General features: G+C 39.7%; 1 protein-coding gene across 2 annotated transcripts in view; it reads left to right on the forward strand.

The window, feature by feature from the left end:
* The window catches only part of Cdyl (chromodomain Y like), a 165510-nt gene that overhangs the window by 52519 nt on the left and 94749 nt on the right, over window positions 1-18242 (forward strand). The window contains exon 1 of one of the 2 annotated variants that reach the window (XM_074082989.1): window positions 9862-10524. The exons of the other annotated variant lie outside the window; for it this stretch is intronic. Within the exon in view, the coding sequence (XP_073939090.1) occupies window positions 10516-10524 (9 nt within the window). The 5' untranslated portion in view covers window positions 9862-10515. Of the gene's footprint in view, window positions 1-9861; window positions 10525-18242 lie in introns of those variants that run through there. 2 annotated transcript variants of the gene reach the window in all.

Here is an 18242-nt window from a genome sequence, read left to right on the forward strand (position 1 = left end):
AACACTTGTTTTTCAGTTCTCTTGATTTTGTAGGGATTCATCTCACTGTGGGTTTACTTGTTTGAGCTCAGAAATTGTAGTTTGACCCAATGAATAAATGGGCAAATGAACCGAACAAAGCTTTTTCAAAGGAAGAAGTCTAAATGACTAAAAAACACCTGAAGAAATACTGAACATACCTGGCCAGTAAATGCAAATCAAAAGCATGTTAAGATTACATCTCACTCCTATTAGAATGGCTACCATCAACAACACAAACAATAACAAATGCTGGTGAGGATGTGAGGAGAAAGGAACCTTCATATGCTGCTGGTAAGAATGTAAGCTAGTACAACCACTGTGGAAAACAGTATGGAGGCTCCTCAAAAAACTAAACATAGAACTGCCATATGATCCAGCAGTTCCACTCCTAGGGATATACCTAACAGAATGTGAGTTAGGTTACAACAAAGGCACCTGCACACCTGTGTTTATTGCAGCACTATTCACAATTGCTAAGCTATGGAAACAGCCAAGATGCCCCACTACTGACAAATGGATTAAGAAAATATGGTATGTATACACAATGGAATTTCATTCAGCCACAAAGAAGAATGAAGTTTTGTCATTTGTAGGTAAATGGGTGAAACTGGAGAACATCATCTTAAGTGTAGTTAGGTTCAGAAGATCAAAAGCCACATTTTCTCTCATGTGGCATATAGACCTAATACAAATATAGCGATATTAAAAAAAACTGGTCATGCTAAGTGGAGGTCATATATGAGAGAGAAAGAGTAAAGAAGCAGGTTAAGAGGTGAATATGTTTGTTGTACTCACTATACAAGAATGAATGTTAAATTTTTAAGCTTATTGAACCCACTGTAAGAAGGGGACCAAGGTAGAAAGAAGAAAAATAGAGGAGATGAACTAATTTGGGTTATATTACATATATATATGGAAATGTTATAAGAAAAGTCCCTGCGTAGCTGTCTTAAACAAAACAAAAAAAAATTTTTTTTTTTCATTTATAAAACTAGAAAACAGGAGAGCAGAACAGGTCCTACCTGAGGGGAGGAGGTGAGGAAAGGGTGTGGGAGGGTGAATATAGTACAAATACTATGTACACATGTATGTAAATGGAAAAATGATACCTGTTGAAACTAGTCAGAAATCAGGGGAAAGGGGGGATAAAGGAAAATGATGGAGGGGGTGAATTCAAGTATGATATATTGATATATTATAAGAACTTTTGTAAATGCCACAACCAATAATAAAAAAAAAGAAATTGTAGTTTGCTAAATGCTTCAAAAACTGACTTTAAAAAATTTGTTGGAAATTTTGGTTAATTTCTAGCTGACTTTGAACAAAATACAATCCAGATTTAAGACTCAAAAAAACCAGTCCAAATCACTTGACAGTACTCACTGATTTTCTAGACAGTCTCTTGAAGGATTATCTGGTGAGCAGCAAGAAGGGATACACACTAATACATGCTTGGGTGTTGTTTTTTTTTTTTTAACTTAGGTTAATTTGCTCTTCATTCCTATATATCCATGGGAATCTGTATTTGTATTAAAAACACAGAGGAAGTAATGTTCTACATCGAACCTTTAAAGTTTACTTACAGTAATATCAGATTTTTACTTCTAAGGCAGAACACACACAGCAAACCTTTTCTGTAAAGAACCAGATAGTAAATATCTTATCCTTTATGGGCCATGCATCTGTCCCATTACTCATGATGTGTGTGGTAGACAAAAGCAGCTGCAGATGATGTGCGGATGAGAGAGTATGACTGTGCGGCAATGTGACTTAATTTATGGACACCAAAATGTGAATTCTTGAATCACAAGTTACTATTTCTCTCTTGGTCTTTTCTCCAACCACTGGAAACTGTACAAAGCATTAATCTTTTGCAGGCCATGCCAGAACAAGTAGCAGGTGGATTTGGCACACATATCATAGTTTGCTGACCTGTGTCCCTTAATTTGGAGAAAAAAATATGGAATCACTAATGGGATTGGTTTTCTGTTTGAAAAGTGGAACCATCTAACTGCCTGTGAAGGCCTTTAAACGGGCCAGTGTTTATTGACTAGTATGTGACGTTTTATGTACACGGGGCATTAGAGAGAAAGTGGGCACAATTCATTAGGACAGTCATTTGATCTAAATGAAAAGCTGTGCTTCTCAAAGACATGTAAGGGCTGTGATTGAGTAAATGTGTGTTCTGTAACTGCACTTGGTAATTAGTAGTTTGGGGCACTGTCTTATTGATAGTTTTTCAGAGTTCCTCTTGCTTTCTTAGGTCTATTAATAAGACTGCGACTTGCATGGCAAACGTGGACGGATGTGCAAATTACACATTCATCATTAACTTTCTGGAGGAATAGAAATTCAATACTCATTAATTAAACTTGCATTTTAATTTTTTAGTTCATCACTACTATAGTGACTTACTGCAAAATAAGAGTAATCAAAACAACAAAATAAAACAGTTACACCATTCTGTAAGTAGCAGAACTGTGTTTCACTCACCAGTCTGATGACACTGGATGCGCTGCTGCATCAACCAGTGCCCTTTGTGCTGGAGCAGCTCTTACGTAGAACCTGGAAAAGGCCCATAAAACAGGCAGTCTTGCTGGTTGACTTTAAGGACATGGTATGACAGCTCTGTCACTGAATGTGTGTCTTTTTGTGTGTGTGATGGATTTTTTTTTAAATTTATTGTTGTGCTGGGTGGAGGTACATTGGGGTATTTACAGAGGTTCTTAACAATGTATCAAATATATCATACTTGAATTCACCCCCTCCACTGCTCTCTTTCATCTCTCCCCCCTCCTCTGATTCCTGGAACAGTTTCAACAGATACCGTTTTTGCATTTACATACATGTGTGGCAGTGTGTTTTATACTATAGATGAGATTGTGGCAAGAATCAGAAATATAAAATAGAGGCTGTTAAACCAAACTGGCTTGTTTTATTGTAACACATGAATCGAAAATGAAAAAACACAAAGGCCAAACCAGTTTGGATATTGAGACAACAGGTGTGAGTGAGATTGTTCGCAAACTCAGACATAATGGTTATCATATTTACATCCATAAAATTAAGCTTTCTGTAATTTGAATAGTTCTTTTTGCTTGTCCCAATTTGGTCAGCAAGTCACCTCCTATTAGGTTCCTATAACAGTCTCAGGTCCACTTAGCTTGCTCTCCCCACTATTGTACAGGCCACATTTGCACAACCCTGCTGTGTGAGCTGATCAGTCCCCAATACAATCATGTCTGTCTCCTACTTAAACCCAGCATGAACTACCCATGACCGGCACTAATGGTCCTTCAGCTCTGTGGTGTGCATCAAAATCATGGTATGTGAGGGTAGCCTTGACTTTCTGGTTCCTGCCTTAAAAATTTCTGTTCGGTAAGTTTTGGGAAAGTGCTGGTTGGGAAATTAAGGCCCTGTTGGTCTTTATGTATCATTACCTACCACCTCCCCTCCAGTTACCACCATCCACCAACTATTGTAGGTCTCCAGCATCCTGCTTAGTGGATCTGTCTGTCTTGTCCTCACATTTTTCAGCCAGCCAAGTGGACTGTTACATGCATCTTTCTGTTGAAATTGTATTTGTTCTCTCTAAACTAGGCATCTGTGAGCTTTTTTTGGGGGGAGGGGTTAGTGAGGGTTGAACTTGGGGTCTTAACGCTTGCTAGGCAAGAGCTCTACTACAACTACCCCTTTTTGTGTCAGTTATTTTGGAGAGAGGGCCTTGCTTTATGCCCAGGCTGACCTTCCCATCCTTCTATTTGCGCTTCTCTGCATAGCTGGGATGACAGGTGTGTGCCAGCTGTTGGTTGAGATGGGGTCTCTCAAACTGTCATCCTCCCTAGTACAGGCATGAGCCACTGTACCAGTCTGCTAAATAGGTCTGTGATAACAGGGTCTAGGTCTCAGATTATGTGTGTATTCTTAACTGAACACCTGAAGCTCATGATGACTGTTTTGTGGTGATTATCTGTTTAAAATTCAAGGCCACGGTCTTCCTGTTGTTCCTTTGTCGTGATTTGGAAGTTTTAACAGTAAATTAAGGTAGGATTGCAGTTGCTTTGCTGTCTGTTTCCAGTTCTGCCTCAGAAACTCAGCTTTCTCCAGAATCAACCAGTAGGATGTTTTTTAATTTCAGACTTCAAAATTCTGCTTCTGAGCAGACAAAAAATGCCCCCCTAAACACTAACAACCTCTGCTGTATTTTTAAAATAAAGCAGTGACTGTATTTCTGCAGCCTAGATAGAGCTCATCAGTTGACGGCTGGAAGATGCTGAAAACCTCCAGGTCACCAGGGTGTAGAGTCAGGAACTATCAGCAGGAGTTCTCTGGTTGATTCTGCATGTCTAGATTGTGGTAAGGGTGTTTCCAAAACAGATCTTCTAAAGCCTTTCTGAGGGTGCATGCCAGCAGAACCTGTCACATACTCAATTACTGGTAGAAGTCTGTCTGATGACCACTGTTGAAACTAAACTTTTCTTTGTTTATGCCTTTGTCTATGAATATTGAAGTTTAATAAAGATGCAGCCATAGTTACCTATTCTATGAAATTAGGCTTTTTCCAGAAACAGAAAAATGTCAGCTCTGTAAGGCAGTTTTTTGGGTTTTCTTTCTTTCTTTTTTGGGGGTGTGGAGTGTGGAACTGGGGTTTGAACTCAGGTCTTGCTTGCAAAGCAGGCACTCTACCTTTAACCATACCTCCAGTCCATTTTGTTCTGGTTATTTTGGAGATGGGAGGTCTTGCATCTATTGTATTCTATCTTAGCCTCCGAAACAATGCCTGATGAATAGTAGGCTCTTACAGTGTTTGTCAAATGAATGAATGAGTGAGCAAATGAACAAATTTACTATAAAGCTCTAGTACATCAAACTGGTTCTTTGATTATTTAAATTATTTCCTATGGCAAAGTTTTACAGAAATTGGAGAATTTTGTGATGATGTTTAAAAAGTACCTAATTATCATTTACCTAATTGTATGCTTTCCCAAGCAATTTCAGAATAGTGCTTGTGCCTTGAGCCAGAGTTGTTATGCCTCCTGTCACAGTGTTGAAAATACTTTCTTCTGACAAATGCATAAATGAGCAGGCAGGTAGAAACAGTGCACACCTCCTTGTTTAGAGTGTCAACAGTGGAGGCTTCTACACAGGAAAGAATTTGCATTGCATGGTGAGCTGCTGACCTGAAAGTTCAATTCCCTGAAAAGACAAATACTTTGACCAGGAAAGGAATTCTTTCTAGGGACTCTCAGCACTGGATAATTTTAGTTCTGTGACTGTGTAGCTGCATGGTGGCTTGTGTTTTAGTCTTACAGCATGTTGAATGTTGAGGATCTTACCCCCTCTGGTATAGAAGATGGAGGAGTTCCATTTGGTTGCCTTGTGGTTTCTCTATGAAGCCAGGCAGGACACCTCCTGGCCAGTTTGGCCTTTCTTTTATGACGGTGATAGAGGCAAAAGTAGAAAGTCATGATATACATAGGATATATATCTTATTTACTTTGTTGACAATAGTTGACTAATTTCCCTAAACATTTTTCTTTGGGTAAATAGCAAAGATTTAAAAGATAGAACTGTAATACACTATGCCCTGCTTAACATTAACTCCACAGAGCTGATACTTTTTTTATTGATCAAATTTAGGTTTAATCATATTTAAGTTTAAATACTTACCAGGCATGCACACCTATAATTCCAACCAGCCTGCGCTACATAGGGAGAGTCTGACAAACAGATAAAAAAAGCAAGCATTCTATTTAGGAACCACTCAGTTCTTTTGCCTTAGTCGTCATCATGCCTTTATAAATTCCTGAAGGCAAAGATTACAGATTGTGGAATTAAAATTGTAAAGCACCATTTTATGGGGGCTGAGGCTTCATAATGGCATCAAAGCCTGTTTAAAAATGTGGAGTGAAAGGCCAACTACAAAAACAGATAAATACTGACTTTTGGCAAAACTAGTCTTTATGGAAGCATATCTTAGTGATTATCTGCCAAGTCAGGTGCTTTTGAGGTTAATAAAATTATAAACAGGCAGTTACAGACACTATGACCAATACAGAGCAGCATGACATTTATGTACTATGTTCTTTTCAAGGATTCTTAACAATCTTACGTATTCTGTGTGGTGTGCTACACAGAATAAATGTGTTTTATTTTTCTTTCTCTACTGCTTTTGTATACAACCATGTTTAAAAATGTCTATTTAATTATATTTTATTTTTAATATGGCATTTACCCCAAGCCAGGGGGGAAATGTCCTTTCCAATCTCCTTAGGTAAGCAGCATGTTAGATAATTCTTGTTTTCTATCTGTTATGGCCAGATGTATAGCAGGAACACAGCAGAAAACACAACAGATGAATTCCTACCCCCATGAAGCTCTTGTGTAGACCATAAACAAGATAAAGAAGTAAGGCACCAACATGGCGTTAAGTGCTCGGGACAAAACCCAAGGCAGGGAAGGGGATGGGACCAGAAAGTGGAGCAGAGTCCCTACACTGGCACCAAGCAGGGTATATTAGCTGGGTGACTTCAGATCAGTCTTTTATAACTCTGGGATCTGTTTTCTCATGAGTAGTTTGGTGAAATAACACATGTTTAAGCCATGTCAGTGTTTTGTGGATAAGAGAAATTTATTATTAGCGGAAAGGCGTGTGCATGTAATAATCATGAGCCTTTATTCAGTGTCAGCTTAGTGAATCTTCATATGTGCCAAGCCAAGTGCCAGCATTGTAGCTATTTCTTGATAAGTTCAACAGATATTTACTGCTGGTGCACTAGGACTATAACTGGGTTTTATTTTGTTTTGGTTTTAGTTTTTTGGCTGTACTGGAGTTTGAACTCTGGGTCTTGGGCTTGCAAGGCCTGCATCCTTCCGCTGAAGCCATGCCTACAGCCTATCGCTGACTTTTGGGTAGACAAAAATCCCTTCCTTTGCTATAGTTGAAGAGACCCGTGTTCTATACCTTTCATGTTGCCATACATTATATTTTACTAGAAAATTTAGTTTGGTGACTTTGTGAGGGCAGTATGGGGGTTTCAACTCAAGGCCTAGAACTTTCTAGGCAGGCTACCTACCACTTAAGCTATGCCCTTTTTGGCTTTAGTTAGTTTTCAGGTACGGTTTCTCATTTTTGCCCAGGACTGCATTCCTCCTGCCTGTGGCCTTCTCAGTTCAGTGACCTTTTGCCAGTTAACTGGAACACTTCATAAAACCTGTGATTGGAATCTCAGTGTGGTTTTATTTTCCCAATACTCGTTCTTAGAACCATTTAAAATAGTAATTTATTTGTTCTGTAAGTATCTTAATTTTAAAAGTATCCATGGAGTTCCTTTCTTACTAAGAATTCTACTATAGCCTAAAATTTGGTGCTCAGTAAGAACACTGAATATAGTAAACTGTGATAATGTGTAGATTAGAAAATAGAAATGAAGCATGCTGTTTGATCACCAAAAGTGTTTATTTTGTCATATTATGAAAGCCACACACTGGAATTTAGCTAAGTTGATGCAGTGCTGACTGGTGAAATAAGGAGATAAATGGTTCTCCATTTGGGGCAGTTGAAAGGGAGAGGCAAAAACAATTTGGATACTTAAATTTTTCAGGGGTTAAAACATTTGAAAAAAAAAAAAAGCATATTTTGTGTTAATAACCAAAATAGCATCCTTAATTGAATTCAAAAGCAGAAAATCCAGGAGCACCGTTCACTTAAAACAGTTTTTTGGGTGGAGGGGGTTGTGGACATGTATCCAGGCAATAAGGCAGTGACTGAGACTGAGTACAAAGTCTATGGTTAGTTAACCTCTGCTATCAGTGGTGCTGACAGCAGTGTGGTATTTCATACCCTTTTCTTTATTTTTATATTGACTTTTTGACATGACTGGATTGGCTTCTTGTTGAGTGTCATGCTCTAGGTCATCTTATTGTTTACCAACAGTGTTATGAAGTCTGTTCTCTATCCTTTGTACTCCTGTGAATTGGAAGTTTGCTTTAAAGGCACAGTGGGTTCTGCCAGGCCCAGTGGCAGGTTGTCGCACTGTTAGGTGCTGGTGACTGAGTGGTCTCTGTGGTGAAGGCATGTGTTCTCCTGGACATGTAGCACATGACCTGTTAGGTGATGCTTTGGCACCAGGCAGAAGTTCCATGTGACCTCAGCACCCAGCAATGACCCTCACGGATGATTTGCTTCTACTTTTAGTGGCATCCATCAGCAGGTCACTTGAGGGCAAGACTGTACCTGGTCCATTTTTGCTGTTAACCATGGAACCATTAATTGTTAACCCTTAGTGTGAATTTGAGCAGACTAATGCCTGATTCTCCACACTGTAGTTGTCATTTGGACTCTTTTTTTTTTTTTTTTAATTTTATTATTCATATGTGCATACAAGGCTTGGGTCGTCCCCCCCCCCCGCCCCCACCCCCTCCCTTACCACTCACTCCGCCCCCTCCCTCTCCCCCCCACCCCCTCAATACCCAGCAGAAACTATTTTGCCCTTATTTCTAATTTTGTTGTAGAGAGAGTATAAGCAATAATAGGAAGGACCAAGGGTTTTTGCTGGTTGAGATAAGGATAGCTACACAGGGCATTGACTCACATTGATTTCCTGTGCATGTGTGTTACCTTCTAGGTTAATTCTTTTTGATCTAACCTTTTCTCTAGGTCCTGGTCCCCTTTTCCTATTGGCCTCAGTTGCTTTAAGGTATCTGCTTTAGTTTCTCTGCATTAAGGGCAACAAATGCTAGCTAATTTTTTAGGTGTCTCACCTATCCTCACCCCTCCCTGTGTGCTCTCGCTTTTATCATGTGCTCAAAGTCCAATCCCATTGTTGTATTTGCCCTTGATCTAATGTCCACATATGAGGGAGAACATACGATTTTTGGTCTTTTGGGCCAGGCTAACCTCACTCAGAATGATGTTCTCTAATTCCATCCATTTACCAGCAAATGATAACATTTCGTTCTTCTTCATGGCTGCATAAAATTCCATTGTGTATAGATACCACATTTTCTTAATCCATTTGTCAGTGCTGGGGCATCTTGGCTGTTTCCATAACTTGGCTATTGTGAATAGTGCCGCAATAAACATGGGTGTGCAGGTGCCTCTGGAGTAACCTGTGTCACAGTCTTTTGGGTATATTCCCAAGAGTGGTATTGCTGAATCAAATGGTAGATCAATGTCTACCTTTTTAAGTAGCCTCCAAATTTTTTTCCAGGGTGGTTGTACTAGTTTACATTCCCACCAACAGTGTAAGAGGGTTCCTTTTTCCCCACATCCTCGCCAACACCTGTTGTTGGTGGTGTTGCTGATGATGGCTATTCTAACAGGGGTGAGGTGGAATCTTAGTGTGGTTTAATTTGCATTTCCTTTGTTGCTAGAGATGGTGAGCATTTTTTCATGTGTTTTTTGGCCATTTGAATTTCTTCTTTTGAGAAAGTTCTGTTTAGTTCACTTGCTCATTTGGACTCTTTAATCCAAGTCATGCCACCTTGCAGCATGACTCAGTTTCATCTTCAGAATATTTTCCCTCATTCCATTTTTCTTAAAAACTCAGCATCTAATTGGCACTTGTGGCTCATGCTTTTAATCCTAGCTACTCATGAGGTTGAGATCACAATAGCAATTCGAGGTCTGCCTTGGCAAAAAGTTTGCAAAAATTCCATTTCAACAGGAAATACTAGGCATGGTGGCACATACCTATTAACCCTGCTCCTGAAAGAAGCATAAGTAGAAGATAATGGTCCGCTCAGTGGCTCCTGGTGGGTGGCGAGGGGGTGTGGGGAGGGGAAGCAAGACTATTTCAAAAATAACCACACCAAAAGAAGGGCTGGAAGCATAGCTCAAGCAGTGCCTGCCTAGCCGTGAGTCCAAATTCTGCTACTGGAAGCAGAAAAAACCCAAAAAACACCAGGATCTACTGTTCACATCACTCTATTTATGAGATATTATTCAATTTGATACTTAGATTTTTACTGCAACAGGTCCCAAATTTTGAACTCAAGGGTTCTTCCCATATAAGGTACTGTACAGGCTCCTAGTGAGTCACGTTCGTGGATTAAGTGATGTTTTCATTACCTGGGAGTTATGTATATGTATCCCCTTTTTAGAAATGTCTTAAGACTGTGCCAGGTCTAATGCTGCCACAAGTGTTTTCAAGTGGGGAAGTGCTAAGCCACCTAGGACAAAATGCCAGAAAATCTCATGACTCTAAGGGGGTGGAAAAGTGTTTCTAAATTTACCTCACAATAAGTTCCTATCTGCCAGTGGCAGCACAAAGGAGGCTTACTTCTGTGTACCCCAAGAGTGGTACCTGAAGCACACCACATTGCTGGTACTCTTGGCCACTTGCCTTAGAAGCGTAAAGAGTGATTAGCTGAGATTTACAGGAAGACAAGTCTATCGAGGCCCCTGATAGTCTTCAGCCAAGACTCATGCGGAGAGTCAGGTCTAAGGTTGGAATTTGGCCAAATCTGGCAGCAATTTTATAAGATGAATGAATGAATGGGGTAAGTATGAACTTTTTATCAAGTGTTGAAATCTACTTCTAGTCTGTCTTACAAAGTTGCTTAGTTAAAATGAAAAAAGAAGGGGATTATGTCATGCATAAGCTAAGTATAATTAGGCCATGGATGTAATCTTACTATTAAAATTGGCTATATAGATTGAAAGATCGTTTATAGAAATTAACAGACCCATAATGGAGTCTCAGGAGAGAGCCAATGAAAACCTAACAATGTATCCTTTGAAATAAAGTGAGAGAGGATTGACCCTCTTTCCTATTAATAGCCTTGTATTAGCAGTTTTTAACCTATTTAAACTATGATTCCTTCTGAAATCTAAAAAGTCACAAACTCCCAACCTAGAAACTGCCATGTATCCTCAGGATTTTCCATGCAGCTCTTTTATCCTTGTGGGGAGAGCCAGGGAAATCACAAACCCTTCTGAAAGTTACTTGTGAACCGTTTTTCTCCAAAAGTTGACTTCAATATACACTTGGAAATGATTTTAGCACATTACAACCCATTATACACATCTATTTAGTACATGCAATGAAAAGTTCCATAGAACACTAACCATACTGCTTACTGTTCTGTTCATTTTATGAAATGCCTATCAGTTTTAAAACATCTTTATGGCCCACTTAAGGGTCTGTCTGCACTTGCAGCTAGACAAATGTCTGTGTATAAAGGGAGCAGGTTTTAGAACCCTGCTTTATCATAGTCAAGCTCAATATTAGAGCATCTCATGTTTGGACACAGTTCTTATACTTGTCTTTTTGCTGCTAAAAAGGACAGATGGGTTCTGGCTGTACGCTCATGTTATGCAGTCAGAAAGGAAGAATGGCAGCCTAATTTCTGGTATATCAGCAGTACTGAGATCTGACCCACACTGTTCCTGTAGACTGTGTGGCACTCACCTGCTCTAGCAAGCACACCTCCTTTGTGGTCTTATAGTGGTATATAAAGATCTTCAGCATGTAGCAGTAAACCAACAGATATGGAGGAAGGAGAAGGCAACAAGATGGGGAAATATGTAGTGTGTCAGATTGTAATCCGTGCCAAGGAGAAAAAATAAAGCAGATGTGGAGTGTTGGATAACATTTGACTTTTAGGCAGGGTGGCTGGGGTGTTAGCCTTGGTGAGAAGTGGTTTTGGGTAAAGCCTGAAGGAAGTGGGGGAGTTGGCTGTGCAGACAGTGGAGGGAAGGACTACATGACAGGGACAACAAGAAGTGTTGACTCAGCTGCCTGAGCCAGAAAGAGTGGTGGTGTCTGAAGCATAGGGAAGGGCGGAGGGAACAGGGGCAGGTGGGAGCAGCCCAGGGGGAATGAGGGGCACCATCGTTGGTGTATGCAGGGCAGTGTGACCTGACATACATGTTCACAGGACTCCGTTGGTTGTGCTGTGCATCCTGAAGGATGTCAGGGTAGAAATGGAAAGGAAGCAGCTGTGATACTGGTGAAACCATCTGGGCCAGAGGTGCTGGTGGCATGGCTTGGGATGATAGCAGCAGGAACAGTGAGAAGTGCTTGGGTTCACCAAGGAACAAACCTTGGACAGGAGAGAAAGAAGACCACAAAGAGGGTCACCAACTGGAACCTGATGGAGAAGACTACAGGCACAGCAGTTTCAGGGTTGAGGGAGCATGAGGAGCCCAACCTAGGGCAGGCAGAAATTCAAGATGCCATTAATACCTGGTTGGAAAAGCCAGGAAGATGTTAGGAGCCTTCATTTGCACTTTTCACACTCTTCCCCATTCGTTTGAAAGAAGAACCCTAAACGGCCTCTGATAAGGTTTTGTGTTGCTTTCATGTGTGTATGGCTGCCCCATATTTTCTCTAATGTGGACTGGGTGCCTGACACTTTCTCCACCAGCTGGGAGGTTACTGTGAAAGATCATTTGAAAAGAAAGTTGGAAATGGCCCATTTCCAAGCAGAGAAATTCAGGGTTGTGGGTTTTGTTTTGCTTGCTTCTTTGTTTTAAAAGATCACTTATATGCAGCACTTACCACGTTAACCTCTTTTGGTGCACAGGGAGTGACATTAAGCATACTTACAGCAATGGGCAGCTTCAGAACTCTAAACAGTAAGTGTTGTGCTCAGGCACCCTCCCCAGTGCAGCTCAATTATCACCCAGCTTCACCATGAGAAGCTTTACGTACAAAAATGTTCAGTATCTCCATGGGCACGAGATTAGACATCTGATGAAAGATGTTGGGCATGCTGCTCTAGTGGAGGACTGCTACATGGGGACAGACTTGCAGAAAATTCTTGAGAAGTCAAACTACACTCCACTTTTTCCTGCTGACTCCCCCTTTTGCAAACTTAAGATCTTCTCTGTAGCTTTGCTGGCCATGGAAATCCTTTCAAAATAAGATAGGTTGCATAAACCATTTTAGTTGCCTCCTGATAGGCTCTTTGCTTTCTAAAACTCTCCTTATTGGTAGATCCCAGGGGATGATTCTTGCCCACAATTTCACCTGTTTAGTATGAGCCCCTCTATTTATTTCAGCAAATTCTGTTATTGGGCTATAGACTTTTTTCCTTGTCATTTGCTTCTCTGAATTTAAAGTCCTTCCTCTGATTTTACAGAGAATTTTCTGATGTTTGGTCTTCACCTTAAACTCTTTCTAAAGAAATAAAGTCACCTTTATTCATCCTTATTTCTTATCCTGCCTGTTTAGAAGTAGCATAATTTCAAAACACGGTTTTGCAAAGCCTGGTCGTGTCCATTCAGTCTGGAATTTTTTTCCACCTCACAACTCTGGCTCGCTTCATTTCCTTACTCTTACGTATTTCAGCATCTCTTTGCTTCCTTCTTTTACTTCCCTTCCCCTTCAAAGTGGAGTATAAGAATTCAAGTAGCAGCCTCATCATTTACTGTGTTTCATCTCCTGTTACCGCAAAATATGCTTCTTGTCCAAGTGGGGCTTTTATTCCTCCTTCCCTCCCTTAAAGAAAAATGGTTTTGTATTGTAAAAATATCCGCATACCTAATCTAAGCAAAAATACCAGTAACGTGACATCTTACTGATGGGTGTGGACTCAGATAGAGTCTAAGCATCAGAACTAGGCCACCATTCAGCATTATCTCCTTTGTCATCTATAACAATGGCTAACAGAATGTCTTGGGAGGCAACAAGTTCCAAAGTGTTCAACTCTCCCTGGGTAGGTGCAGGTAAAACATCTCTAATCCAAAAATCTGAGTCCAAAATGCTCTGGAATTGGAAACTTTTTGAACATTGGCACGACGCTCATAAAGTGTTGGATTTGGGGAACATTTCAGATTTCAGAGTTTGGGATTAGGGATTCTTAATTGGTCGGGCAGGTCTATGCAAATGTTCCCAAATCCTCAAAACTCAGCAGTGTAAAACACTTTTTGTCCCAGAGTATTTAGTAAGTGATGCTCTTCCTGTGCTGCTGTCATCCAGCAATGCAGGATAAACTGAACCTTATGGAGTACACAGAACCACCCAGAGCTACCGTTAGAGCCTGGCAGGCATGAATGTCAGGCCTGCTCACTTCTGTGTGTAATTCTCTCCCATCCTTAGCATTGCATATTTGTATCCATAACAAGCAGAGTTTTCTGTGGCTGCCTTTTGTCTTTTGTTTTTTAATTTAAGCATATGTTAGAAATGTTCTCAGATCTTTGTGTAGGTTAAAATTTAAGTCCCTCAGTGTGCATGTGGAGAGCAGAGGCTTTTAACTTAGACCTTGTGGGTTTGAATCATGGCTCTTCCAAGTATTGTTCTCTTGACCAGTGTACTTAACCTCTTGTACCCCAGTTCCTTCTCTGTAGAAAGAAGACAAGTATGCCTTATCTCGTAGGTTTTTCAAGAATCAAGTTAGTTAATGTATATACAGAGCTCAAAACAGTGGTTGCCAAATACACATTCACAAATGTTAATCGCTGTGTTAAATATCAGGTACCTGCTGTGTCCGTAGTTCATTCCAGGCTTCTTCATGTCTGACTCAATTGGTAAAGTACTGTGAGAGCTATGATAGACCCAGGAGCAGGCACATATATTGCTAATGTGTTATTCAACAAGTCGTCATTGTCAGGATTTCTGATGGTTTAGTGGCTGGCAGTTCTTCTTTCGAGCTTTCTGGAATGATTTCTATTTTGTGAGGTTTTCAGTGAGTCACACTGAAATGTTTTGTAGCACTATCTTATCTTAGGATTACAATAGATAGCAGAAATTTTATTTCTGTGGTGAGTTCCATTCTATGAGCTGTGTGTTTCTGCTGGTGGTCTCTTTTCCAAACTAGTTCTCACGGATCACTTACTACTTTATTGGGTATTGCCAGTTAGCCAAACCTGGATGCAGTGCTTACTGCAGGACACTTTGTGCACCCTTCTCAGCCCTGAGTCAGCTGCACTTGCTGTACAGATGGGTAGGGTCATTGTCCCCCGAAGGACCCATGCTCTTTCCAGAACTCTGTCACCCTCTTTCAAAGCAAGCTTGGCTTAAAGTGACCATTTTTTTTCCTGTGGGCATTTACATTAAAGAGTAAGTCTGGGGTGGGGAGTGGGTAGTACTAGGATTTGAATCAGGTCCTTGCACGTGCGGGGCATGTACTCTCCCACTTGAGTTATGCCTCCAGCTCATTTTGCTTTAGTTATTTTTTTGGGTGGGGTCTTGAGTTTTTTGCTCAGGCCAGCTCTGACTATGATCCTCCTACCTATGCCTCCCAAGTAGCTGGGATAACAGGCACTCACTACCTCACTCGCTTGTATACTGAGATGGAGGTCTTTGCTAACTTTCTGCCTAGGCTGTCCTGAAACCCCAATCCTCTGGATCACCTGCCTCCACCTCATAACTGGGACTACAGACAAGTACCATCAGAGCAGTTTTACTGTGGATTTTGTCATTAGAAATTTGGTTATTTTCATTGGTGCTAATTTTGCATACTTATATTTTAGGGGACTCTGCTTTATTTTAGGAGGTTTATTTGTCTTTTAGATAACCCAGTTTATAGATGGCTTTTTAAAGTCCAGGTGAGGTGTTTTCGGAGTACCTGTCCACAGGTCCCACCCTTCTGTCTCTTTACTCATTTTCCTTTGCACCTTAGGCTGACTGCATGAGAAGTTTTGAACAGCTGCTTCATGGCTGACTGATGTGATAACTTTTGTAGACATAGTTTATAAGGATCATAAAGCCAAGTTTATACTTTCCCAGTTTTTCTTTTGAAATATGTTTCATTCCATGTGTGTAATGCATACAGTTGTCACCACCACTTGTCAGCTATTTTCTCCTTGCTCCTTTCTGTTGTTCTCTGTCCTCCTCACCTTCCCATTAGTGACTTGAGATAGTATAGCACACAGGTGTTAGTCAGTGGATGACGAGTTTCTGGTTAGGAGTTCATTATCAGTAATAACAATACAACAGTTGTGTGACAAATAAGGACCTCAAAGTTTTCTACCAGTGTGGGCAGTAATGAATTTGAATGCCTGCTGTACAGTCAGTGTGGACTGAGTCTACAAAGTTTCTACATAGAATACTTGAGGAATATTACTTAATTTGTACATCTTCAGTTTGTAATTCCTAGACCATTTCCTCATATACCGTCAAGGAGAAATTCCGTGGCAATGATTCTTACCTTGATTTTGACAGTATCAGAAAAAAAAAGGTGATTTATTCTTTCTGGAATAAATAAGGTCATTTTAACTGTCAGGGAATGGTCCTCCCAAAGGAATTAACAACTAAGTAGACATTACTTGAAATTTGCATTCTTATGTAAGTGATCCTGGCTTTGATGCACCTGATTGCTTTTGCCAAGTGGCATTCCCATGAGTGTGAGGTTATGGAAAGTTTCTCCAAAAAGCTATTGTTTTCCATGAACACATCTAAATGAATCAAGAAAATAAACAACTTTTGCAACTTTTACATGAAGACACTGATCTCCATTGGCTTAGTTTTTAGTGCCTGCAACAAAATAAACTTATCCCATTCTCTTGCCTCTTGGGGACCTAAGACCTTGACTCAAGCATGAGAGGGTCCAATGAAAATTTTGGAAAAAATAATGGCTCAGAAGATACCAATGTAGATTTTTTTAAAAAGCCCATGAAAACCCAAGCAAATTGAATCCAGATACATATATATATATATATATATATATATATATATATATATATGTATGTGTGTATATATATATGCACATAGAGAGATTCATATCTCTATATAGAGATGTGTGTGTGTGTGTATAATATTACTATAATCTACAGAAGATGGAAGAATAGGTAGAAGATCCTGAGAGCCTGGAGAGAGGATAGATGTCCTGAGAAGGGCCAGGAAAGACCTGACTATAGATTCTCCAGTTATACTGCAGTGTACAGATGAGTCCTCAACTTACAGTAGGACTGTGTGCTTGAAAAACCCAATGTAACTTGAAAATAACATACATTGAAATAACTTGAAAAGCCAAATGCATTTAATGCCCCTAGCCTACCACACATTAGCTTAGCATAGTACATAGTCACTTGTTTCTCCTCCTGTTGGCTTGGCTTATTACCACTGCCCAGCATCTTGAGAAGAGATCCAAAGTTGAAGTATGGTTTTACCAATCACATATTGCTTTAGCACCATTATAAAGTAAAATATTTTAAGTGAAACTGTAATACACCAAGGACCATCTGTCTATCAGCAACTTTTAGCATGTAACTATAATGTGCCATTTTTACATAAGATAATAATGATATAAAAATGCCACTTTGCTTGTTTAAATTAGGATCCATTATTATGACTCTGGTTGACATGGCTCTTAAGTCACAATTTTCCTTATTCCAACCATTTATTAAAGGAGCCAGGCCATTTGTATTGTAGAATTTCCCAGGTTTGGAGTGGCCGATTACATCTTAGTTGGATTGTTTAACTTGTTTTTCTGTTCCCCTGTAAGTCGAAAATTTCCTGTAAATTGATAATTACTATGTATAGGTCCATCTCTTTAGCAAGAATCCTTAAGGATGGTGCTGTATCTTCCTGTTGTATGACATAAGGAAGCACACCTTGTCTGTCACCTTTTTAGAGGTGTTAAAGTTCATCAGTGGATTCAGGTGTTAGTATATCTATGACCATATGCATAAAATTTCTTAAAGCATGAAATTTAGCAGTATATTAAAAATAGGATCATGATCAAATTAACACAAGAAAATTTAAGGTAGTCTACATCATTATCATAAGATCATTTCAATAAGTTGATTCAAGGCTTTGTTAAAATTTACCACCACCCTTAGTAAGTTAAAAATTCTTAGCAAATTTGTCATAGAACCTACTCTGTCTGATAAAGAACAGCTACCTAAACTTATTCAGAACATACTAATAATGGAATGTTTAGAGGCAGTCTCTTTAAAATAAGGAAGAATCGCAGATATAAGCCCTGGAACCCAGGAATCAAGCTATCCTCTTGTACAAAGTAGATTGTCAGTAAGGGTTAACATGATATAAATAATAAGCTGTTTCTGTATCAGAGCACCAATTTAAATAAGTAAGGAAGATTTACAAAACAAAACCACAACAATAGATAAATAAACAATGCGCAAAAATTTTATTACAGTAATCATGGTGTTATTGAATGAAATTAAAGAGAACTAAGAAAAGTAGTCCATGTGTGTGGCTAGGAAGGCTTGTTACTGTATCTGTGTCCATCACCCCTGTCCCCAAATTTATAAGTTCACAATAGTTTCTATAAAAAAGAATCCCAAAGTTCGGCTTTTTGCTGTGGTT

The sequence above is a fragment of the Castor canadensis genome, chromosome 8 (assembly GCF_047511655.1).
Source record: "Castor canadensis chromosome 8, mCasCan1.hap1v2, whole genome shotgun sequence".
Lineage (NCBI taxonomy): Eukaryota > Metazoa > Chordata > Mammalia > Rodentia > Castoridae > Castor > Castor canadensis.